Source organism: Taudactylus pleione, unplaced genomic scaffold (genome assembly GCF_031769625.1).
Source record: "Taudactylus pleione unplaced genomic scaffold, aTauple2 ptg000095l, whole genome shotgun sequence".
In the NCBI taxonomy this organism is placed as follows: Eukaryota; Metazoa; Chordata; class Amphibia; order Anura; family Myobatrachidae; genus Taudactylus; species Taudactylus pleione.
The window spans coordinates 5,314,872-5,335,535 of record NW_028284497.1 but is presented as its reverse complement, the minus strand read 5'-3'; the positions used below and the strand labels follow the sequence as shown (position 1 = coordinate 5,335,535).

Genomic DNA, 20,664 nt, shown 5'->3' with positions numbered 1-20,664 from the left:
ATCTAATCTCCTGCGTTATAGCCCAGGAATGCCCGATCCAGTCACCGGCAATATGGCATCGCAGCTCCTACACTGGATACCGAAACCTAAATGAATGTTCGATCTCTTGTAGCCTTGAATGAAAGCACATTCACTTTACTCCTCCCCATAGTTGCCAAGTCCGCTTATAACAAGCGGAATTGGGCTTGTTTTTTTCCCAGTTGCTTGTTTTTTTGGATAGTTGCTTGTTGCTTGTCTTTGGGCTAATTTTTTTTTAGGTAGCTTGTTTTTGGGCTTGATAGCCAGGTCCCACTACTAAGGTGAGCAAATGTTATATAGCTCCTTCACCAATCCATTTATGTTTAGCTGTCTGTCTGTATGTATATCTCTCTGTATATGTAGTTATATAGATTTGGATTACTAGAATGACTCGTTTAAATGATCAATAGAAGTTACATTTTCCCATATGTCAGTTATTTTGTTTTGACGTGTTTGTTTAAATGACTCTTTTGTCCTGTACTTTACCACGCACAGAGGGCCTTATTCAACATTGCATACTAGTTGCTTGGGAATCTGCGCAGGACCCATTCTGTGCATGTGCAGAACGGGTCCTGCTATATCACACAGGCACCTGTATGCATTTGTCTGATAGGCAGAGGAGTTTGCGGGGCGGAGACGGCCTATGTTCCTGGAAACGGGGGCATGTTGCTCCTGTTTTCTGCATTCCCGGAAACTAGGGCATGTAGCCCCCGTTTTCTGGGAGTGGCAAGGCTAGGATCTGCATCCATGGACGCAGACTTCCTGGCCTTGCAGGATGACAGAACACGGCCAGCTTCAGCTACCGCAGCCTGACCAAAGGTGCAACAATCGCAATCGATGGTTGCAATGGTGATCCCAGACTGCAACCTCGGTCGCAGCCTGGGATCATAGATGCAGCAAGGAGATTTCAGACACCTTCTGCTGCATTTGCATTTTAGCAAGGACGGAATTACAAAGCTGCTTGTATGTGGCTTTGCAATTCCGTACTATGCCGAATCAGGCCCCGAGTGCCCTGCGCTTTACGTGGCACAGTAGAGTCTATTCGTAGAGAAGGAAAAAGCTGTGCTTAGCAAATATTTATATGTATTTTAATAAAATGAACAATAAACAATAACGTTTGTGGTTTTCATTAAATTACGCCCACACCAGTACCACCATATTACGTTGGGCTTATGTTTTGGGCTTTATCGGACTGGGTTGGGCTTGTTTTTCACTCAAGAGTTGCTTGTTTCTCATTTCAGAGTTGGCAACAGTGCTCCTCCCCCCGTGTGAGCAAAATATGGAATTCCCCCTCGGTATGATACACACATAGGTAGGAACTTCCGATAAATCATAAGGATGGGTTTGACGCATGGTGGGTGAGGAAGCTGCTGTACACAGGCATGCACAATATTAGATAGATAATCCTGTAGTAGTAGTAGTAATTATTAGTGTAGGAGGTATTGCAAGTGCTGAATACAGCCGTAGTATAGTCGTTTAAAGGAAAGAACGGCTACTGGCAAGTCTGTGTGATTTCTGTTTATGTAAATGAAAGGGCACTGTGTTAGAGCAGCTTATGCAGTTGCAGAAAGAAATGCGGTAGACTAAGCAGCAGTAACAGCATATATAGCAGCTTGTGGGAGCAAGGCAGAGCTTAGAGACGTCGTGCTGCAAACGGTGCAGAGAGATTCGGGTGTTGCTAAGAAATACAAACAGGCACGGGGCGGGGTGCAGGATGGGGCTGGTGTTACAGCAGGATGAGGAAGGAGAATGAAAACATTGCATGCAGAAAATAGAAGTAGGTAAAATGCAAATATTGCTCTATCAGTATCTACCTGATGCCCCTGCCAGAGAGACAGCAGCAGAGGAAAGAATATGTGAATAGTGTGAGAGGCACAACAGAATAAGGTTTGGGGTTACCCATGGTCAAGAGCTAATCCTCTTCTGAAAAGGAAACCCTTTTATTAGAGGACAATACTTATGTCATGTCATTCCCAATTCATTCCTAGTCCGTACAAGCTAATCTACCTAAAATGCTGATGGCTGTAGGTGAGTATGAAGCAGCACATGATAGTGAGAGCATGGATGAGTTTGCTGTGCCTCAGGGATCAGAAAAAGTTCTTCGGGACCAGCACCCGCATGTTGAAAGGTTATTTGGCGTTACCCTGAACATTTTAGGAGTTCTTAACCAGGATCAGATACCCCTGCAGGCCACTGGACATCAGCAGATATGGCTTCAACTTCACGGTGAAAGAAAGAGCATAGTAAAAGCCAAGGTAAGTTGGATTTTGAACCATTTTATATGGGATTTTGGAGATAATTGAGGTTAAGGGGCCTATGTATCAAGCTTTTTTTTATGTAAAATTATGTAGAAACGAGTTTCTGCATAATTTTATGTATTTTAGCTATGTACTAATGGCACAATTCAGGAGACTTCACAGAAATATCCGGCAAAGTGCTAATTAGTATTTCAGATCGCAGTCCCCATTATTATCAATGGGGACTACAATCTCAGCTCTATGTACTAATCTCCAAAAAGCAAAGCTTGTCAGAGTTTGGCCGCGTTGTAGTTTACACCATCTTCAGATGGTGTAAACTGTTTTAAGCCTGTGGAGGCTTACGAACCGATTACCCATTTGAGCACTCTCCCGCAGCCTCCGGCTGGCGCCAGAAGCTGACATTACTGTCCACATGCGAAATGTCAGCTTCCCCTGGAGAAGTCTTTCACACAAGTGAAAGACTTCTCCATAATGCAGGGGCAGTGGTTACAGCAACCACTGTCCCTGGGAGTCCCCCTTTGTACATAGCAGGAATATTTTGATTAAAATATCTGCCGCGATACGCATCCTTATTTATCGCAGCAGTTCTGTGATTTTTAATACATAGGGCCTGATTCAGACCCGCTCGCGAGCGCAGAGCGCTCACAAGCGGGTCGATGGTGCCCTAGTGCGCATGCACACGACGGAGGGAGCTCCGTCGTGTGCATGCGCGAGACCCGGGGAGCGACGGGGAAGCCGTCGCTCCAGGTCTCGCACCAAAGGGGGCGTGCTGTCGATGTTGATTGACAGCACGCCCCCTTTGGTGGGCGTGCCGGGGGCGTGGCTGCCAGATGGAGGCGTTCCCATGGGAACGCCTACCGTCTGGGTCTGGCCCCACTGACATCACTAGTGATGTCAGTGGGAGTGATTTTGGCTCTGATAGAGCCAAAATCACTCCAGGGCTTGCGGTCACCGAGACCCTACCGCAGGGTCTCGTCGCAAGCCTGATGGTCTTGACCATCGCGACCATCATCATGGACGCTCGCATAAGCTGTGGGTGGTAACCCACAGCTATGTGAGCGTCCAAGAGGCCGCTCCAAGTTTAGGTAGGAGTGCCCTGATTCAGAGCGAGCGCTCTGGTCAGAGCGTCCGGCTCTGAATCAGGCCCATAGGCCCTTAAATGTTTTTATAAAGGCAAAAAAAGAATTTGACATCATATCATTAGCCATGGACATTATGAAAAAATAATTGTGTTCCGTTTCTCCCCTCAGGATTATATTAAAGGGCTGTGTACTCCAGAGGTAATTGAAGACTTTAATTACCCCCGTGACATGCATTGTATATTTGTAGGGGCAAATGGTCTGTTTCTTGACTGCTTAATTCGAGCCACTTCAGCATGTGTGACCCCTCAAGCTCCCGGACGTATCAGAATCTCTGGCCTAGCAGAGGGGGTAGTAATGGCCCAGAGCCGGATTCATGTTTTCTTAGATATGTGTATATCCAAGCCAGAAGAGCAAGAGGCCATCATCAAAAGGCGTTTTAAAAGTCTGGTAGAGGAAAATAATGACCATCATGCACTGGACCTTCTTATTCTACCAACCTCTGTCAAGGAACAGTTACTGTTTCTAGTAGAGGAAGACAAAGATGGAAAAGGAAAACAACCTATAAACCATCAGATGACTTCTAAACAACTGTCAGACAATGCAATGAGCACCCAGGCTTTCACTCCTGCACCTATAGTATTCCCAAATAATCTGAGACTTGAAAAACCTATGACATCGCATCCAGTAGACATAACTAAATCAAGGCCTACTAAAGGAGTTTTACGTGAGAGGGCTTCAGAGCCAAGTGAACTGGTTAGTGACCATAAATGGGATAATAATAATCAATCAACACATCTAAGTAGATTGAGTAAAAAGGAGAGACTCATAAAGGATGTAAATGAGGACCATGCTGGTAGCAACCCTAAAGGAAAGTTGACATTGAATGAAAAACTGGTACCAGTAGGAAATAATGATTATGATGAAGATGACTTCCGACAAATCTCTGGACTCCTGGATACTATTATGGGGAGGGATGAAGGAGATCCAGGTTCTCATGCCCAATTTTCTTTGGGAACCCAAAAAGAATTCAACATGCTTTTGGATTTTTTTAAAACCATGGGTTATCAGGAATCTGTTGTGCTTAAAGTACTGTCAGAGAATGGGATCCAGGAGCCTTCTCAGATACTTGACAAAGTTAATATGGAGCAATCTAACCATGACCAGAGTGGAATTGGTCCCACAAACAGACCCTCAACATTGAATCACATGTCACCTACACTTTCACAAAATGATGATGATAATTACCTTTTAGAAGTAATGAAATCAGCTGCCAAGAACTGTGGCTATTCACCCAGTGAAATTGTGGATATTGGGGATGGTTCCGTGGCAGGAATCCTGAGGAAACTCAATGAAAAAAATAATTCTGACGATAGTTTAATGACGACTGAAATACGAAAAGGGCAACAAGAGACAGACTTGTGGCACCAGCAAACGCTTGATTTCCAAACATGGCTTGAACCAAAGACTTCTAATCATGAGGTGGGAAACCCCACTATTGTCAGGCCCAAAGCAGTGAGTGGTAACCATCCAGTGGAGGATGTATTTCATGGTGGCACCCAACAGGACACTGTGTTCATGGAGGCAGCAGTAGAAAGAACTGGTAAGGAAGAACAGAAAGTCCCTATTGTCACAGGAGTACAGAGATTTAATGAAGCCATGCAGACACCTTTTCAGCTCAACCTAAGAAATGCGAAAGGAAATGACCGGCTGAGACATATCATTATAGACGGAAGTAATATTGCTATGATGTAAGTAACTTTGAGTTTAGTTTCATTCACCATAATTATCAGGAGTCTATTTCAGTTCCATGCAGTCTTTACTACTGGGAGGGAAATCTTTCCTTGATTTCACCTTTCCTCCCTGTGTAGCAAATGTAGCATCTTCTGGCTACCTGAAACGTGGAGTGGGACAGATTAAATTAGGGAGGGATTGTCCAAAATTGGATAACCCCTTTTATGTTTCTAATCCAAAGGGCCTGATTCTGAGTTGTACACTATTGAACGCAGCTACTGTGGAATAATATGCTAATGGGGCAGGAGACGTCTTGTGTCAATAGATGCCTCCTGCCGGCTTATGTTATCGCAGCTGCGTCCAAGGACGCAGCATCAGATCAAATCTGCGTGACCGTCTGCCGTCTTGGTAACCTTCAGGCCACTGGCTTCAGTATGCCCAGAAAACGGGGCGCTGCCTGAAGTCGCCCCCAAATGGCCACAGCCTGTTGGTCATGCTGCAGCATCTGGGCACTGCGAGCAGAAGGAGACCTGCCCATGCACAGATCTTCTAACATTGGAATTGTACGTAAACCATTGGGTTTGCGTAAAACTCTGAATCGGGCCCATGGTATGCTATTACCTCTGTGGTTAAGATATTTCTCTTTTTCTAACTAGTATATCTTCTCTCCATAGACATTATGCTCTCTGCTTGTAAAGCTTTTGTAATCTATTTTCTTTTTTAATTATGTATTATTATTATTATATCTACACATAAATACTGGCCTTGCATTTGCAGATTTGATTGAAGAGCTTAATAGTTTTTATTTAGCACTTGTGTGAGGTCATGCTTACATTGTGGTCCTGTCATTTGGACTAACTACTGAACAATAGTATCTATGTAGTGAGGCCCTTCACGTATGTGGGCATGCATTGAGTTGACAGAAAGTTGCACTGTAAAGTGAATGCTCAGATTCACTGGCCTATTTATAATGCTTTTTTTTTTTGCATTAAATTATTTAGGAACTGCATCATTTAATGTATCTCCACTATGCAAGAGATTTCACAGAAATCTCCTGCAAAAAGCGAATTAGGCCGCAGTCCTCATGGTCACTATGGTCTGACCCATGTGTACCAAACGCGTTTGGCCCCTTTTGATTATGCCATCTTCAGATTGAGTAAACCGCTTTATGACTGTGGAGGTATTGTTGCAGAAGAGGGATCTTACAATAGTGTTCACTTTAGGTCCGGCGCCGGACCTAGAGAAAGGTCACTTCTGCGCACTCCCTGAAAGGGTACGTGTCATTATGACTCATCCCATTTTTGTCACTCTTAGGGGCGTGCCCGGCACTTGCAGACATGCGGGGTAGCCCCCAAGTGCTGCGGTCACTGTGGCCCACGGGTAGGGATAGAACTTGCAGGCGGGAACGCTGATACAATCCCTCTCAACGCAGCCTCTGTCCAGCTTCAGAAACCTGACACATGCACCCCCGCCCTGTGCAGGATTGTAATTCGTTGCCATTTACCCCGAAAATGGGGAAGTGGCCTTATGGGCAAAATTGGGGCATGGCCTAATTTCCATACACCACGCCCCCTAAATTACATTATTTGGGGCGTGCCCGTATGGCATGCCCCACGTTAACTTCAGACTGGGGGCGAGCCCAACACTTCGTCAGTAGCTGAGCTGCCCCCAGCCCTCTTCCAGCACTGAATGGATGTGCGCGGCATCCATACCTCTTCCGGGGCCGGTACCGCCGCACAGCTGTGGCAGTGGAGGTGCCCGACCACCCGCTGGACACTTCGTGCCCGAAAAACGGGACTGTCCAGCTGAAATCAGGAATGGTTGTTCGACCGCACTGGTAGAGCATGCCTAGAGCCGGCCCTGCATGTACATGTCAGATTCTTTGGAGGAGTCTTTTGAAATGTGAAAGACTCCTCCAATGTGCCGGGGATAGAACTCACTGTTATTGCTAGCGCTGTCCCTGACCGTTATCTTTACTACATAAAGGGGATACATTTGTTTAAAAAGAAAGTCAAATGCAATACGGACTGTTAATAATTGTGGCACTACTTTAATTATTAATACATAGACCACTTACTGTTACTCCAGCAAATGTAAGACCGAGGAGTCTACCAATGGCTGTCATTTTTTCTGCATTCTTAATACAGTAAATAGTAATCGTGATGCATGCTATAGCTGTACTTTTCTAACATAGGGGACGATTCAGTTAAGCTTTAGGTGTTGCTACACTCTCTTCTTCAGTAGATATTACAGTACACATATTGTATAATTTTGTGATATCGCGTGGAGACAAACTGTGAGTCTCCTATAACTGGATCTCCCCCATGGAATTACTACCTAAAAATGCATTGGAAAAAATTATATCACAGTTTCAGAACTATATATATTTCTGATTAAATTGGTATAAACAAACTAAATATGACTTTATTGACTGATATTGTACTACAATGATACTTGTAATCTTTTGATGCAAATGATGAAACATGGTTCACTCGGTTTCAGTCAAACAATTATATATGAACACTAGCTGTTCCCCGCAGCTTCGCCCACAATGAAATCGCTTCTGCATCCTTTTTTTTATTTGAGCTGCTCTAATTGTAATAGGGGCCCTGATGCGGGAGTGGCCCATGACCAGCAATGCTATACAGACTGGTGACAGCTGCGTCTTCACCCACCGCTCACACCAATGTCCCTGTGTGCCCTGTGCCAAGACTGCTATGTAGACTATCCTATTAAAGTGAACGCGGACCCAAAGCCCCTCTCTCCGCACACCCCTTACCGGCCCCACCTATCTCTTGCATTGATCATGTCAATAAATTTTGTTTTTGTAATTGCTAAGCCATAACTTGACGAATCAAAGTGTGTGTTATTTATCGGAGTTTCCACTAAAAAATTATAGTTTTCATGAAAATCGGTTCAGTAGTTTCTGCTCCAACTTGGAACATACAGACAGACACAATATTCTTCTAATATAAGTATAGATATAGTCATTCAGCTAGTGTTCACTCTTGGTACAGTACCTAGAAAGGGCACTCCAGCGTGCGCGTCCAAAAAGGGGATGTATCTTTAAGGCGCGCCCCTTTTCATCACTCTTAGGGGCGTGCCCAGCACCTACGGACATGCCGGTCTGCCCCCAAGCTCTCCTCTGTCTGTGAATACCATGCGCAAGGCATCTAGTGGGGCACCACCAAAAGGGCAGGGTGCATTCTGCCCTTATGAAATCGGGCAGGGCACGGCGCCCCGCTAAAACAGCCGGAACGCTATTCAGCCTGTATTTACATTTTCACAAACATAAATGGAGGATTTCTTAAAAAAAAAAAATAATAAATTCTAAAACACTTAGCTAACGCCGGCATGCATGCGAAGCGTGGCGAGATGCACCTCATCCCGATTGCGATGCCTCAAGCATCTCGCCCATCGTCTAGAGCAGTGGTTCTCAAACTCGGTCGTCAGGACCCCACACAGTTCCCTTTTTTCAGGTCACTGTCACATTTTAAAAGTTCCACTGGCAAAGCTGATTATTTCACTTGTGATTCTTTGGGGACATGGAAAACATGTACTGTTCGGGGTCTTGAGGACCGAGTTTGAGAACCTGTGGTCTAGTGTGTATCCAGCTTTAGATGTTCAGTATTTAACTCACTGTGCACTTAATTAAAAAGTATGGAAAGGGCATGTGTTTGTGTTTTTCAATTGTTATGGTGCATACACACGGTCAGATTTTTCTTCAGATCTGAACAATAACGATTTTAAAAATCGTTCAATCATTCATATCTGAAGGAAAATCTGACATGTTTGAACGATGCGCGTTCCCGATGGTCAGATAACGATATCTGACATCTGATGTGTTTGCAGTCAGTTTTGGACCATTTCAGTCAGTTTTATTGCAGTCAAAAATCGTTCATAGTTCAAATAGTTGGTCAAATCGTTCATCAAATCGTTCAGATTGTTCAATCGTTCATCTGACAAATCTGACTGTGTGTATGCACCTTTAAGGAGCATACACACTAGATGATATGCTCCCTGAGCGATATCGTCTAGTGTGTCCCTGGCAGGGTGTGCTCAATGTCGTTCATGACATAGAGCACACCCGCTGAACGATATAATTAACGATATCGTTCTCCCCCATTCCCCAACATGCAGCAACCTGACAATATCGTCAGGTTGGCCTGCATGTTTGCCCGATGAACTATAAAGACGAACGACGTGCGGGAACACGCATCATTCGTCGTTCATCGTTATCATTCATCATTTAGGTAAAAAAATGGACGATAAAGTGAACGACTTAAGGATATTGTTATCGTTCAGTCGTCCACTTTAATCGCCCGGTGTGTACGCACCATTAGTTTTTATGGTTTACGTGTTTTTGATATATACAGTGTAAAACAGATCAGATAGATCATTGCCATGATATTTTCATAAATATAAAGTTTGCTAAGCAATTAGAAAAATCATCCTGTTCCATAAGTGTGTAAGTAACCAAATTAGTATTCGGTTTTGTTTGCCGTTATTATCTTTTTAACTTCACAATTTAAGCTATTTTATAAGGTGTTTTTTTTTAGTTTTTTTAACCAGGTGGATTTTTACATAATTAAATTGATAATGGTTTTGGAACTACAGGTGGAGTAAGTTCAATGTAGACAATAGGTGCAATCGAGCTCTGGTGCACAACATATTGATCACGCTGTTGTCGTCTAATTGAGTCTGCTACTACTGAAGTGTTGCATCCGGATAGCACCAAGTAGCATTTAAAATGCTTTACCTGTATGTACAGATACTAATTTCTATTTCTAGCACAGTACTGAAAAAAAACAGGCAGTGCTTGCAAAAAAAATAAATATGTATTGCATTTTTTATCCTTGGAAAGAATGGTGCGTTTTTTTATTTTTTATATTTCTTAACATTATTTTTTCTTTACTTTTCCATTATTTATTGCTTTGTTTCGGGTTTCATCTTCTTTCCAAGTGATAAATATTTCCACACATGTTGCCAATCATTTAATGCGTTCAGTAATTCTGATCTTATTTTTTTTTTGCTTACTATTTTTAATCTAGTAGAAACAAATATAGATGTATACATGTGCTGAGAATTAGTTCAGATTGGATATAAAGATTTCAACCAGAAGGATCATGAGTGCCAGCCTTGTGAGCTCCCACAATACCTTTACCTACAGTCAGAGCCATAACCCCCCTTACCTAAACCAAGACATAAGACGCGCATCTGATAAAGGACCGTGGATACGGGCCATGACAAATCTGATTTATCCCGTATGATAATGACAGTGGTACCAATCCCTTTGTACCACTGTTATCCAGGTGCCACTGCCAAATACAGTGTGAAACCAATGGCTGCAGTGATGATCCACAATAATTATGCTGTATAACTTACCAGCACTAGATGTAGGAGAGGACTGGTGAAGCTGCACCTGCAGCAGGATTTGTCCATCAGAACAGCCATGCCCAAGCCTGGAGCTGGCAGTGTAGAGCACCGACTGAAGGTATAGAAAGAGCGTTACCTGTAGTGTATATGCAGCAAATATCGGTGAAAGACGGTGAAAATATGTGGATGAATAAAGAATACAAAGGACAATCAGATTATAAGAGAAGACACCCACCCACAAATTGAACAATGTATATCCAAATGAGCATATAATCTGCCTTTTAGGATCAATGATTGATCAATAAGTTTACAAATGAATGATACTAGGTATCAAATGAGCACGAACAAAAGTAGGTTTGTGCTGAGTAGGTGTGGGGGGACTCCCTGGGAGCCCCCTCTGTGCACAGTGAGCTCCCCCCCCCCCCCTACTCACAACGCCTCTCTGGGTCTTGGCTCCAGAGGTACTCCATCAGCAACACTGTCATTGGTGGTCCCCGTATTGTGCTGTCCTGCGCTGCAGTAGCAACAGGGCAGACAAATGTACCCTAACAGTAGATGCTGCTTATGTCTATTGTCTGAGAGACTTTGTGTCTGCTCTCATTCCCTGATCACTTCTTTGTATAACAGGGAACAGCAGTAGCAATGACTTATAAGTGATGCACTCTCTTACTAATACCACTAGTATGAGACAAGGCTAAACATGTTATCTTTAAAGCACTATTACACTATAAAATGTGATAAGTGTTCTGTTTGTATTAACAAATATATGTATACTGATTAAGCATCACTGTATAAGAAATAGGTCCTCCTGATTATAGGCTACTGGTAAGCAAAAACCTACTGAAAACATACATTATCTGCTACAGACAGTCTTTTGTGAACTAAATGGCATGCTCATCCCTGGGATATACTGAATATTTGCTTGTGATTTACCTGTGATTCACAAATTAAATATGGTATGCAGAAACCTGGGATATACTGAACACATGCTTTATTTGCATAAATTTGGTCCTGTGTTTAGCAGCACCTAATAAGCACTCTATTTAGATTTCTCATTACAGGCTATTCTTTGGTACAGGTTGCGTCTCCCATATACAAATATTCCGAAATACATAATATTTTTAGCATGACTGAGATAGTGAAACCTAAGGCACAAGATTATTAAAATTTTTGTTTAATATTACCTCCAGGCTCGGTGTATATGAAGCACAAATTAATTTCATGTATGTACAAAAACTTTGAGCTGCAAAATTATTGAAAATACTGTATAAAATGACCTGCAGACTATGTGTATAAGGCAGGGCTCGACAAAACCCGGGGGCCAGGTCGCCATGGCGATCAGATTTGGTTGCCTGGTGACCAGATTTTTAGCAACCCCTGGACCCTGTAGTGCAGACTGCGAGCGTGGTCCGCACTACAGAGTAACAAGCACACCCAGCGGCAGCTGTATGTTTGTTATAGCAGCCAATGAGAGTCTGTCAGACTCTCATTGGCTGCTGCTTCGTCAACGGAGTGAGCCTGCTGGAGCTCACTCATGAGCTCCACCTTACGGTTCACCCCGCAGCAGGTTGGGAGAGACGTCATGACATCTTTCCCATAGTGCAGAGCGGTCAGGAGGAACGTACACCGGCGGTCGTCGGCAGGAGTGTGGATCAGATAAGTTGCGTTTTCATTTTTTTTAAGGGGCACTGCATAGGGGGGGTGGCTGCTACTGGGGATACTGTGGGGGCACTGCATAGTTTGGGTGGCTGCTACTGTGGGGGCACTGCATAGGTGGGGGTGGCCGCTACTGGGGACACTGTATGGGGGGGGCACTACTGGGGCACTGTACAGGGTGGGGCCGCTACTAGGGGCAATGCATAGTGGGGACTACTACTGGGGTCATACTATTGGGGGCACTGTATAGGGGGACCACTTCTGGGGGCACTGATTAAAGGGGCACTACATAGGGGGACCACTACTGGGGGCACTATATATGGGGACCACTACTGGGGGCACTGCATAGGGGGGGTGGCAGATACTGGGGGCACTGTACGGGGGTGTGTGGCCGCTACTGGGGCACTGTATAAGGGGGGGTGTTACTAGGGCACTGTATAGGGGTGCGCTACTAGGAGCAATGCATAGTGGACTACTACTGTGGGCATTGCAGAGGGGGGACTACTAATGGGGGCATTGCATAGGGGGACCACTACTGGGGGAACTGCATAGGGGTGCCCAAAGCATATTCTTGCATCTGGGCCCACCACTCTCTAGTTCGGCCACTGCCGGCGGTGGCTTTGCTTGCCCGGGATTTTTTGGCTGCGGTGAGGTGGTCTTTCTGGGGGTTGGTTGCCTGGAGAGGCGGGTTAGCTGCTCAATAATGTGACTGTGGGAGGGTGGTTTACCTGGGGTACCCCGTTAGTGGTGTGGCCATGGGGGTTGGTAGTCTGGGTCGTAGGTGCTTAGTAATGCTGCCCCGGGGGAAAGGGGGGTCTGGCTCCTACACTTTCATCCTGGCTCCTAGGTTTTAGCAAAATTTGTCAAGCCCTGGTATAAGGTGTACATAATACATAAATGCTTTCTGTGTTGAGATTTATGTCCCATTCCCAAGATATTTTATTCTGGTAAGCACTCATACAACTCATGCACTCAGATATCCAAAATACCCCTGGTCCCAAGCATTTTGGATATGGGAGACTCAACCTGCATACTTAAACGTGGGATACACTGAAATAATGCCCCACCTGCAACATCTGGTTTCCTGTGATTCTTATGGTATATTGTATACTAAGACATGGAATATGCTGATTACATGCCTTATGATTTTTTTAATTCACAGGACTAAATATGGTATTCTCAAACATGGGATATTCTGACTACATGCTCTATTTGCAACATATGGTCCTATGTGGTTAACCTGTAAATTCACTGCTGATTAACATTCTTATGTATATTGAACACCCTAAACCTTATAGACTCTAAGGCAGTGTTTAACGCAGATATTTTGTTTTTGTTTGTTTGTGCTAATTTGATACCTAGGGGTATGTTTTACTAAAGTGAGTTTTTAGAAGTGGACAAGTTGCCCATAGCAACCAATCCGATTCTACTTAACATTTAATTAGCACCTTCTAGAAGATAATAGCTAGAATCCGATTGGTTGCTATGGGCAACATCACTTCTAAAAACTCTCACTTGAGTAAATTTACCCCCTAGTATTATTATTTTTGTAAATTTATTACACTATCATTGACCCTGGGAGACAGATTATATGCTCATTTTGATATACTGTATATTGTTCAATTTGTGTCCTTCCTTTTAATCTGATCGGAGTGTCCTTTTGACTTTCTTTATCTTCTTATTTCCTCCACATATATTTTCACTGTTTTTCACATAGCTCATAATGGACGGGATGCAGCAATGGGAGAAATGCGGTCAAACCCCCAAAATGCGGGTTTGACCGCATTTCTTCTATGCCCCGAAATGCAATGCAATCCAGGGCTTGGATGCTGTGGGTAACGCCTTCTTCTGATGGTGTTAACATATAGAAGCCTATCGGCTTCTGGCCCTGATTCAGAGCCGGACGCTCTGACAGAGCGCTCGCTCTGAATCAGGGCCGTCCCTCTTACTTTTCGGAGCGGCCTCCTTGCCGCTCGCATAGCTGTGTGTGACCAGCTATAGCAAGCGGCCAAAATGATGGTCGCGATGGTCAAGACCATCGCGACCATCGGGCTTGCGACGAGACCCTCGTGGTAGGGTCTCGTTTCCGCAAGCCCTGGAGTGCTTTTGGCTCTATCAGAGCCAAATGCACTCCCACTGACATCACTAGAGATGTCAGTGGGGCCGGCCACAGACGGTAGGCTTTCCCATGGGAACGCCTCCGTCTGGGCAGCCACGCCTCCGACACGCCCCCTTTGGTGTGAGACCCATAACGACGCCTTGGCCGTCGTTATTCGGGTCTCGTGTATGCGCACAACGGAGCCGCCTCCGTCGTGCGCATGCGCACTTGGGCAACATTGACCCGCTCGCGAGCCGGTCTGAATCAGGCCCTCTGTTTGGAGAGTGCTGTGAGAGGGAACCAATCGAATCCCTCCCAGCACCCCCGCATCGCGCTTCCTTCCTTCTGTGCATGCCAGAGGGACTTTTGGGTCATAGATTCAGGTATGTATGCTGATGCATTCTCAGCCGCGCATGCCAGAGGGACTTCTGGGTCATAGATTCAGGTATGTATGCTGATGCATTCTCAGCCGCGCATGCCAGAGGGACTTCTGGGTCATAGATTCAGGTATGTACGCTGATGCATTCTCAGCCGCGACTGCCAGAGGGACTTCTGGGTCATAGATTCAGGTATGTACGCTGATGCATTCTCAGCCGCGACTGCCAGAGGGACTTCTGGGTCATAGATTCAGGTATGTACGCTGATGCATTCTCAGCCGCGCATGCCAGAGGGACTTCTGGGTCATAGATTCAGGTATGTACGCTGATGCATTCTCAGCTGCACATGCCAGAGGGACTTCTGGGTCATAGATTCAGGTATGTACGCTAATGCATTCTCAGCTGCGCATGCAACTGCTGTGCGAAAATATGCTAATGCTGTGCCCAGCTTGAAATGTATTTGAGACTCCTGCTGGCTGCTTTACAGATCCAAGCAAGTACGTTTAGATATGCCGTCGCAGATCATTCGATAATCGGCCATCTGAGTAGCCCTATGGTCACGCAGAAAGGCCGCCTGAACTGAGTCGTCAGAATCACTTTATCTGTATACGGGATCGCACATGCAGGCTATGATACAGCCGGGACATACCTATGTTTTTTGCCGCTACTCCCCATTACCTCCCCCAAAACAGTCTCAGCCTGTCAATCAACTCAAAGCGGAGTGCTGGGGTAGCCCACAGCATGATGAAGTCGGGCATTGTGAACATGGGTCACACCCTTTTTTGAGCTCACGGTGGGTATCGAATGGGTGTCAAAGCTGTTGGTGCTCTTTACTAATATCTCACAATTAGTAAAGACAAGCTGTCCCACAAGAAATGTTTTTGTTTTTCTTGCCATAGACCAAATGCTGCTGTTAATAGTCTTGTACCAGATATTCTCAATACCGTGTCTTTCCCACAAATTACCCATATCCAGGCTGGCTGAACAGATTCTATAATAAATCAGAACAATATGGTGCATTAACAGGTAAACAATTTTATTGTTACATTCAGCAATATTTAAAAGGTGTACCAGATCATCTTTTGTTATAGCATATCATGAAAAACCTGTGACTTTACAGGAGCGATTATCCATAATGTCCAAATCGATCAGCCTCTATGTGTATATAGGGCTCGCCCTTGTGTGCTTCATCATCAAGGACTTTGTCTACTATGTTCCTAGTATCCAGCGCTAATAATGTTTATCTTTCTTTCGTCACTTCTGCTTGTGGATTGTAAAGTAATGTAGCAATGCCATCCCGGAGAAGCCTTTTCCCACAGGCCCAAATAATCTGTAAAAGTTGTTAACAGATTTGGGGCGCACAATACTGAGAGCATGTTTTACCAATTCACACTTAATAAGCATTAGAAACCTGTACATCTAAATAAACATAAGACAGCATATCAGAGACAAGTAGCTTGTCTTTGTCAAGGAAAACCTGTTTCCTTGACAAAGACAAGCTACTTGTTGAAACGCGTTGAAGGCTACACTGCGGGGGCAGACCGAGAGATGTTCCGACATTCACTATAGACGCTGGACATCAAGTTTGCCTTCACCCGCATAGACCTGCCGTGCCGCCGAGTTAGACTGCATCAGCAAACGGGCTGTGACACGTACAGTACAGGACGGAATACCGGACACGGGACTCCTGCACACTTAACCATCCATGACAGCAGCCGGTGAACTGGTGAAAAGCAAGGTGGTAGGGTAAGATAGGGATAGTTTGAAACCCTGCAGTACTTCATCCACAGGACTTAAACGCACACTGGGGTAGATGTATGATAGCGGCACTTAAGGTGCCGCTATACCGCTTACTGCTTCGCCTCTTTACCGAGGCGAAGCAGGAAGCACTACCGATGAGATGTAAGAACATCTCATCGGCCAGAGAGGGGGAGCTCCACTGAGCATGCGTGGGATCTCGCAAGTATCCCCACGTGCAGCCCTGGAGCCGGCAGCAGGGACAGCGCTGTCCCTGCTGTGGGGATAGGCTAGCGCCAGGCTGTAGCTGTCAATAACGACAGCTACAGCCGGCCGAACGGTCATGCGGTATGAACGTTCGTACATGGCCCTGCCGCTCGGCGCTGCTATCTTGTAGATAGCGGCGCCGATAATGACAGGGACGCTTAGCGCCCCTGTCATTTACCGCCCAGACCCCCGATCATACATTGGGGAGAAGCGGTATCAGCGCACATAACGTGCGCTGATACTGCTTCTAGGCTTCGTACATCTACCCCACTGTCTTAAGAGCTATAAACGGAATACTACCTGTTGAACCTTATTAGGTACTACCTTTTTAATACTACACTTATTATTAATTTACATTTTATTTTGTTTTGTTTTATCTATACGCATGGCCTAAGAAGTGTTTTAGAAGTGTTTTGGTGTTCCTGGGTGGTTACAGGGGGTTGGCTAATCAGACGCAGATGTAGCGTAGTATGGACGTGGTATAGGAGTGACACTGCATGTTGCTGAAAGTGGTTGCGCACAGCGACACTGAATTGCACATACTGGAGGCCATACTAGATAAACTGTGCATAGCATAGGGCTGGTGCAAGTTTCATTGGTGTGACTTAGTGGCATCTAAAGACGCACAAAGCATGGCTGAAGCGTCTGTAGACACTGACAGTGGATGTCTCAGTCCTTGCACATTCGGATGCACGAATGTACAGAAGGGAAGGGCTTTGTAGCAACATTAGCATAAAGTCGCAGACGCACCTACAACGAAAGACGCTTAGAAGGCCGCTACTGGCTCGGACTCGGAATCATGCCCTGTGAGGAGGGAGTATCCTGACCCCCTCCACAGACCCATCTCCTCAACAAACCTGTCCCTATTAGGGCTGCTTCCAGAAATTTCTCAGCTTTGTTTTCCATCCCTATCTGCTCCATTACTGCTGCATTACAATTTCCCTTCACTGAAACTAATGATTTGTCACAATGGCAGTGTGCTTTACATCATGCCAAGTGACATTTGGTATTTCACTTAGTGATCTGAGGCTTGTGTTTGGCTTCTTGGCCATTGGAAACCTAATCCATGAAGCTCCCAGTGGACATTTCTCGTGCCGATTCTGGTTTCAGAGCGTTATGAAACTCTATATTGACTGCTGCAACCAAGGACAGACTATTTTTATTTGCTTTAGTACAAGCTATGTGAGAAACCTCCCACTGCTCAGAGTTTATAACCTCTTTCAACATACATCCCACTCAATACCATTGTATGTCCCCAAAAAGCCTGTTGTACTGCAAGGTTAGCTTTCCTGAATGAAAACCCACCTAGTGTGCTTTACTAATTTTTCGCTGCCACGTTTAAATATCTCAAGCAATGGGAGCATCTATGTCAGATTGTGGAAAGGGACCGAGCAGGAAACTGCTCAAATCTACCAAAAGTTCCACATTTTAAAGATGTACAATCTCTACTAGTATTGTGTGGTAACTAAAGGAACAGTGGGGGCAGGTAAAAGAAATGTCATCACTTTGATGCCCCTTTCTGTTTTTTTTTTAACAATTGTAACCTAATCATTTGATAGGGGTCTTGTTTTCTTGTTCAATCCAGCAAGTCATCTGTCAATTATTTACTCTGATGCTTCCCCAGGACGGTAACTGACTTTTATTTGAAGATTGCATGAAGCTCCCAGCTTATAATAAAATTTGTTTCATTTGATGAAACCGATACTGAAAGTTAAAATAAGTCTACATTTTTAACCTAGTCTTTATAAGATATGTAACACTTCTGTAGCGTTCTAGAACCAGTATTACTTGTAATGCATTTTAAAATGCTTCATCTGTCTGGTAAACATTATGGACTTTATTTATGAAGCATTCCGCTGTTTCACGATGGGATGCAGATGAAATTGAAAAACAGCACCCGCAGTCAGTGTGAAAAAGAACGCCGGGCTTTATCTGCGGCAGATTACACAAGCCGCTGCTTCGTAAATAAAGCCATACAAGGTTTGTTACTCTGGATAATAGGGGGTAACTTTACTAAAGGTGTGCCACGATTATTAAGTATCCATTTCACAGTGAATATTTAAATTTTTAATGACAATATCCTGGCTATGTATAAAGAGAAACACGCAGGCACAGCAGTTGCGGTAACCGGTGTACCTGCGAGTTATATCCCTGCCATTTCATAGAAGTCTTCAGGGGAAGCTGACACTGCACACAGTGTGAGTTTCTGCTGCCGGACGGAGGCTGCGGGAGAGAGATATCACTAGGAAGATCTCTCTCCTGCATGTAAGCCTCCATAAGCTTAGAGCTGTTTACTCCATCTGAAGATGGTGTAAACTGTAACGGGGCCAACCTCCGAAAAGATTTGCTTGTCGCCGTTTGGTACATAGGGCTTCGCTTGTCGGCTTTTGTAAATATCGCTTCGATGGTCGCCGTTTGGTACATAGGGCTGAGTTCATAGTCCCCATTGATAATTATGGGACTGTGATCTGCAGTGCTAATTAACACTCTGCCGGAGATTTCTGTGAAGTCTCCTGCGTTGTGCTACAGGTATTAGCAACAATTTGCAGTTTCTACATAATTTTTGGGAAAAAAAAGCTTGATACATAGGCACCTAAATCACACATTTACTAGCACTTAAAAATCAATATTAAAAAAAAAATCATCTGTTTGTAAACGTGGTTTTAAATCCATTTTTAATTGATTAAAATTGACCTTTGGTAAATTTTCCCCTAGTTCTATGCACAAATAAGGAAATAAAAAATCCAGAAGAAGCTCCTCCATGTATATGACAATTGAACGAATTTGTATTATTTACATGTAGAGACTTCCAGTGCTATACCAGTGACGGCTGACAACTGTTTTATGTGTATCCTCTTTATAATATAATGGAACCAGGGTTGAGAACAGAATGGGTATGTAATGCCGACTGTCGGGATGCCTCCATAGCAACAGCAGCAACACGATGATTTGTATCCCGAAAGGGGTCAGGTAAGTATACTTACCCTCCCCCTTCCCCCCCTAACCCTCCCCCCTCTTGAAGCCTAACCCTAGCTCTCCTTGTTAGTGTCTAAACCTAACTGTGCCTAACCCTAACCTCCCCCCCAAAAAACCTAACCCTAGCCCTGTTCTGTCTGGCGTCCTTCAGCATTCCGGTGGGATTTATATACGTGTTGGTATTTCGACGCCTTTCTTAAGTCCCTTGTCGGGATTTCAGTGTAGGTATTGAGACTGGTCTCATAACTACATCCCTATAAGAATGGTATATCTCTCTGAATAACGTAAAGCCCCCATGCATGCGGTGTATAGGGCCAATTCCTGCATCGGTGAAATCTAACATCAGCAAATTGGGGATCTCTAACATGAAGAATTTCACAGTTACTCAGACGAATCAGCGTTCATCGATGGCCTCTGGTTGGAATTTCCGCTCGCAGATCGGCGGTTCCAGTCGGATCGGAGAATCATTTAAACAGCCGGCAGATGCATGGGGCCCTTAGCTGCACTGTTATTTTGCTCGTGTGACGCCCTTCAATTTTCTTTTAATCAGCTATTGACTATGGATTGCATTAATCTTCATATCTGTGCGATGCATGTGGGATTTAATGACTCAGAACATGGGGGGACCTTCTGTTCCCAACATAACATGACTTACATTCGTGGACATTTCTTAAGATTATTCCCCAAGTGGGTGTGTTATAATGACGGCCATTGCAGGAACCAGTATGGTATAATACTAGGTAGAGTGGGATTGTGGGTGATGGCAGGCGGTTATGGATTGAAAGATCTACAGTAAAAAGGTAGACAATGTCTAGATAGATTCCAGATGTTAGACATGCAATGGGTTGACCGGATACCATGGCAGGCTTGGCCAGTGAGAGATCATTGGGCAAGTGGAAAGCCTTCCATAGGTTAGGAGCGGGGTGGGAGAAATCTTGAGGCAGGGTTAGGGAGGTGGTAAGCTGCAGGGAGTTGAGATGCAGAATGGAGAAAGTGGCAGAGAGTTTATAAAGACAAGGTCAGAGATGAATGGGGTGGCCTGGTTAAAGGCTTTGTAAGTGAGGGTGAGGCGATTGATTTGGATTCTT

General features: G+C 44.6%; 1 protein-coding gene across 3 annotated transcripts in view; it reads left to right on the top strand.

The window, feature by feature from the left end:
* Window positions 1-245: 245 nt before the first annotated feature.
* LOC148526527 (protein KHNYN-like) overlaps window positions 246-20,664 on the top strand; it is a 44,049-nt gene continuing 23,630 nt past the window's right edge. For 2 of the 3 annotated variants that reach the window (XR_015878223.1, XM_088469918.1), the window contains exons 1-3: window positions 1,336-1,372; window positions 2,007-2,273; window positions 3,527-5,106. Coding sequence is in view for 2 of the 3 variants with exons in the window: in XM_088469918.1 (XP_088326044.1) it covers window positions 1,370-1,372; window positions 2,007-2,273; window positions 3,527-5,106 (1,850 nt within the window). In the remaining variant the exon portion in view is untranslated. The other variant, XM_088469919.1, reaches the window with a different exon arrangement.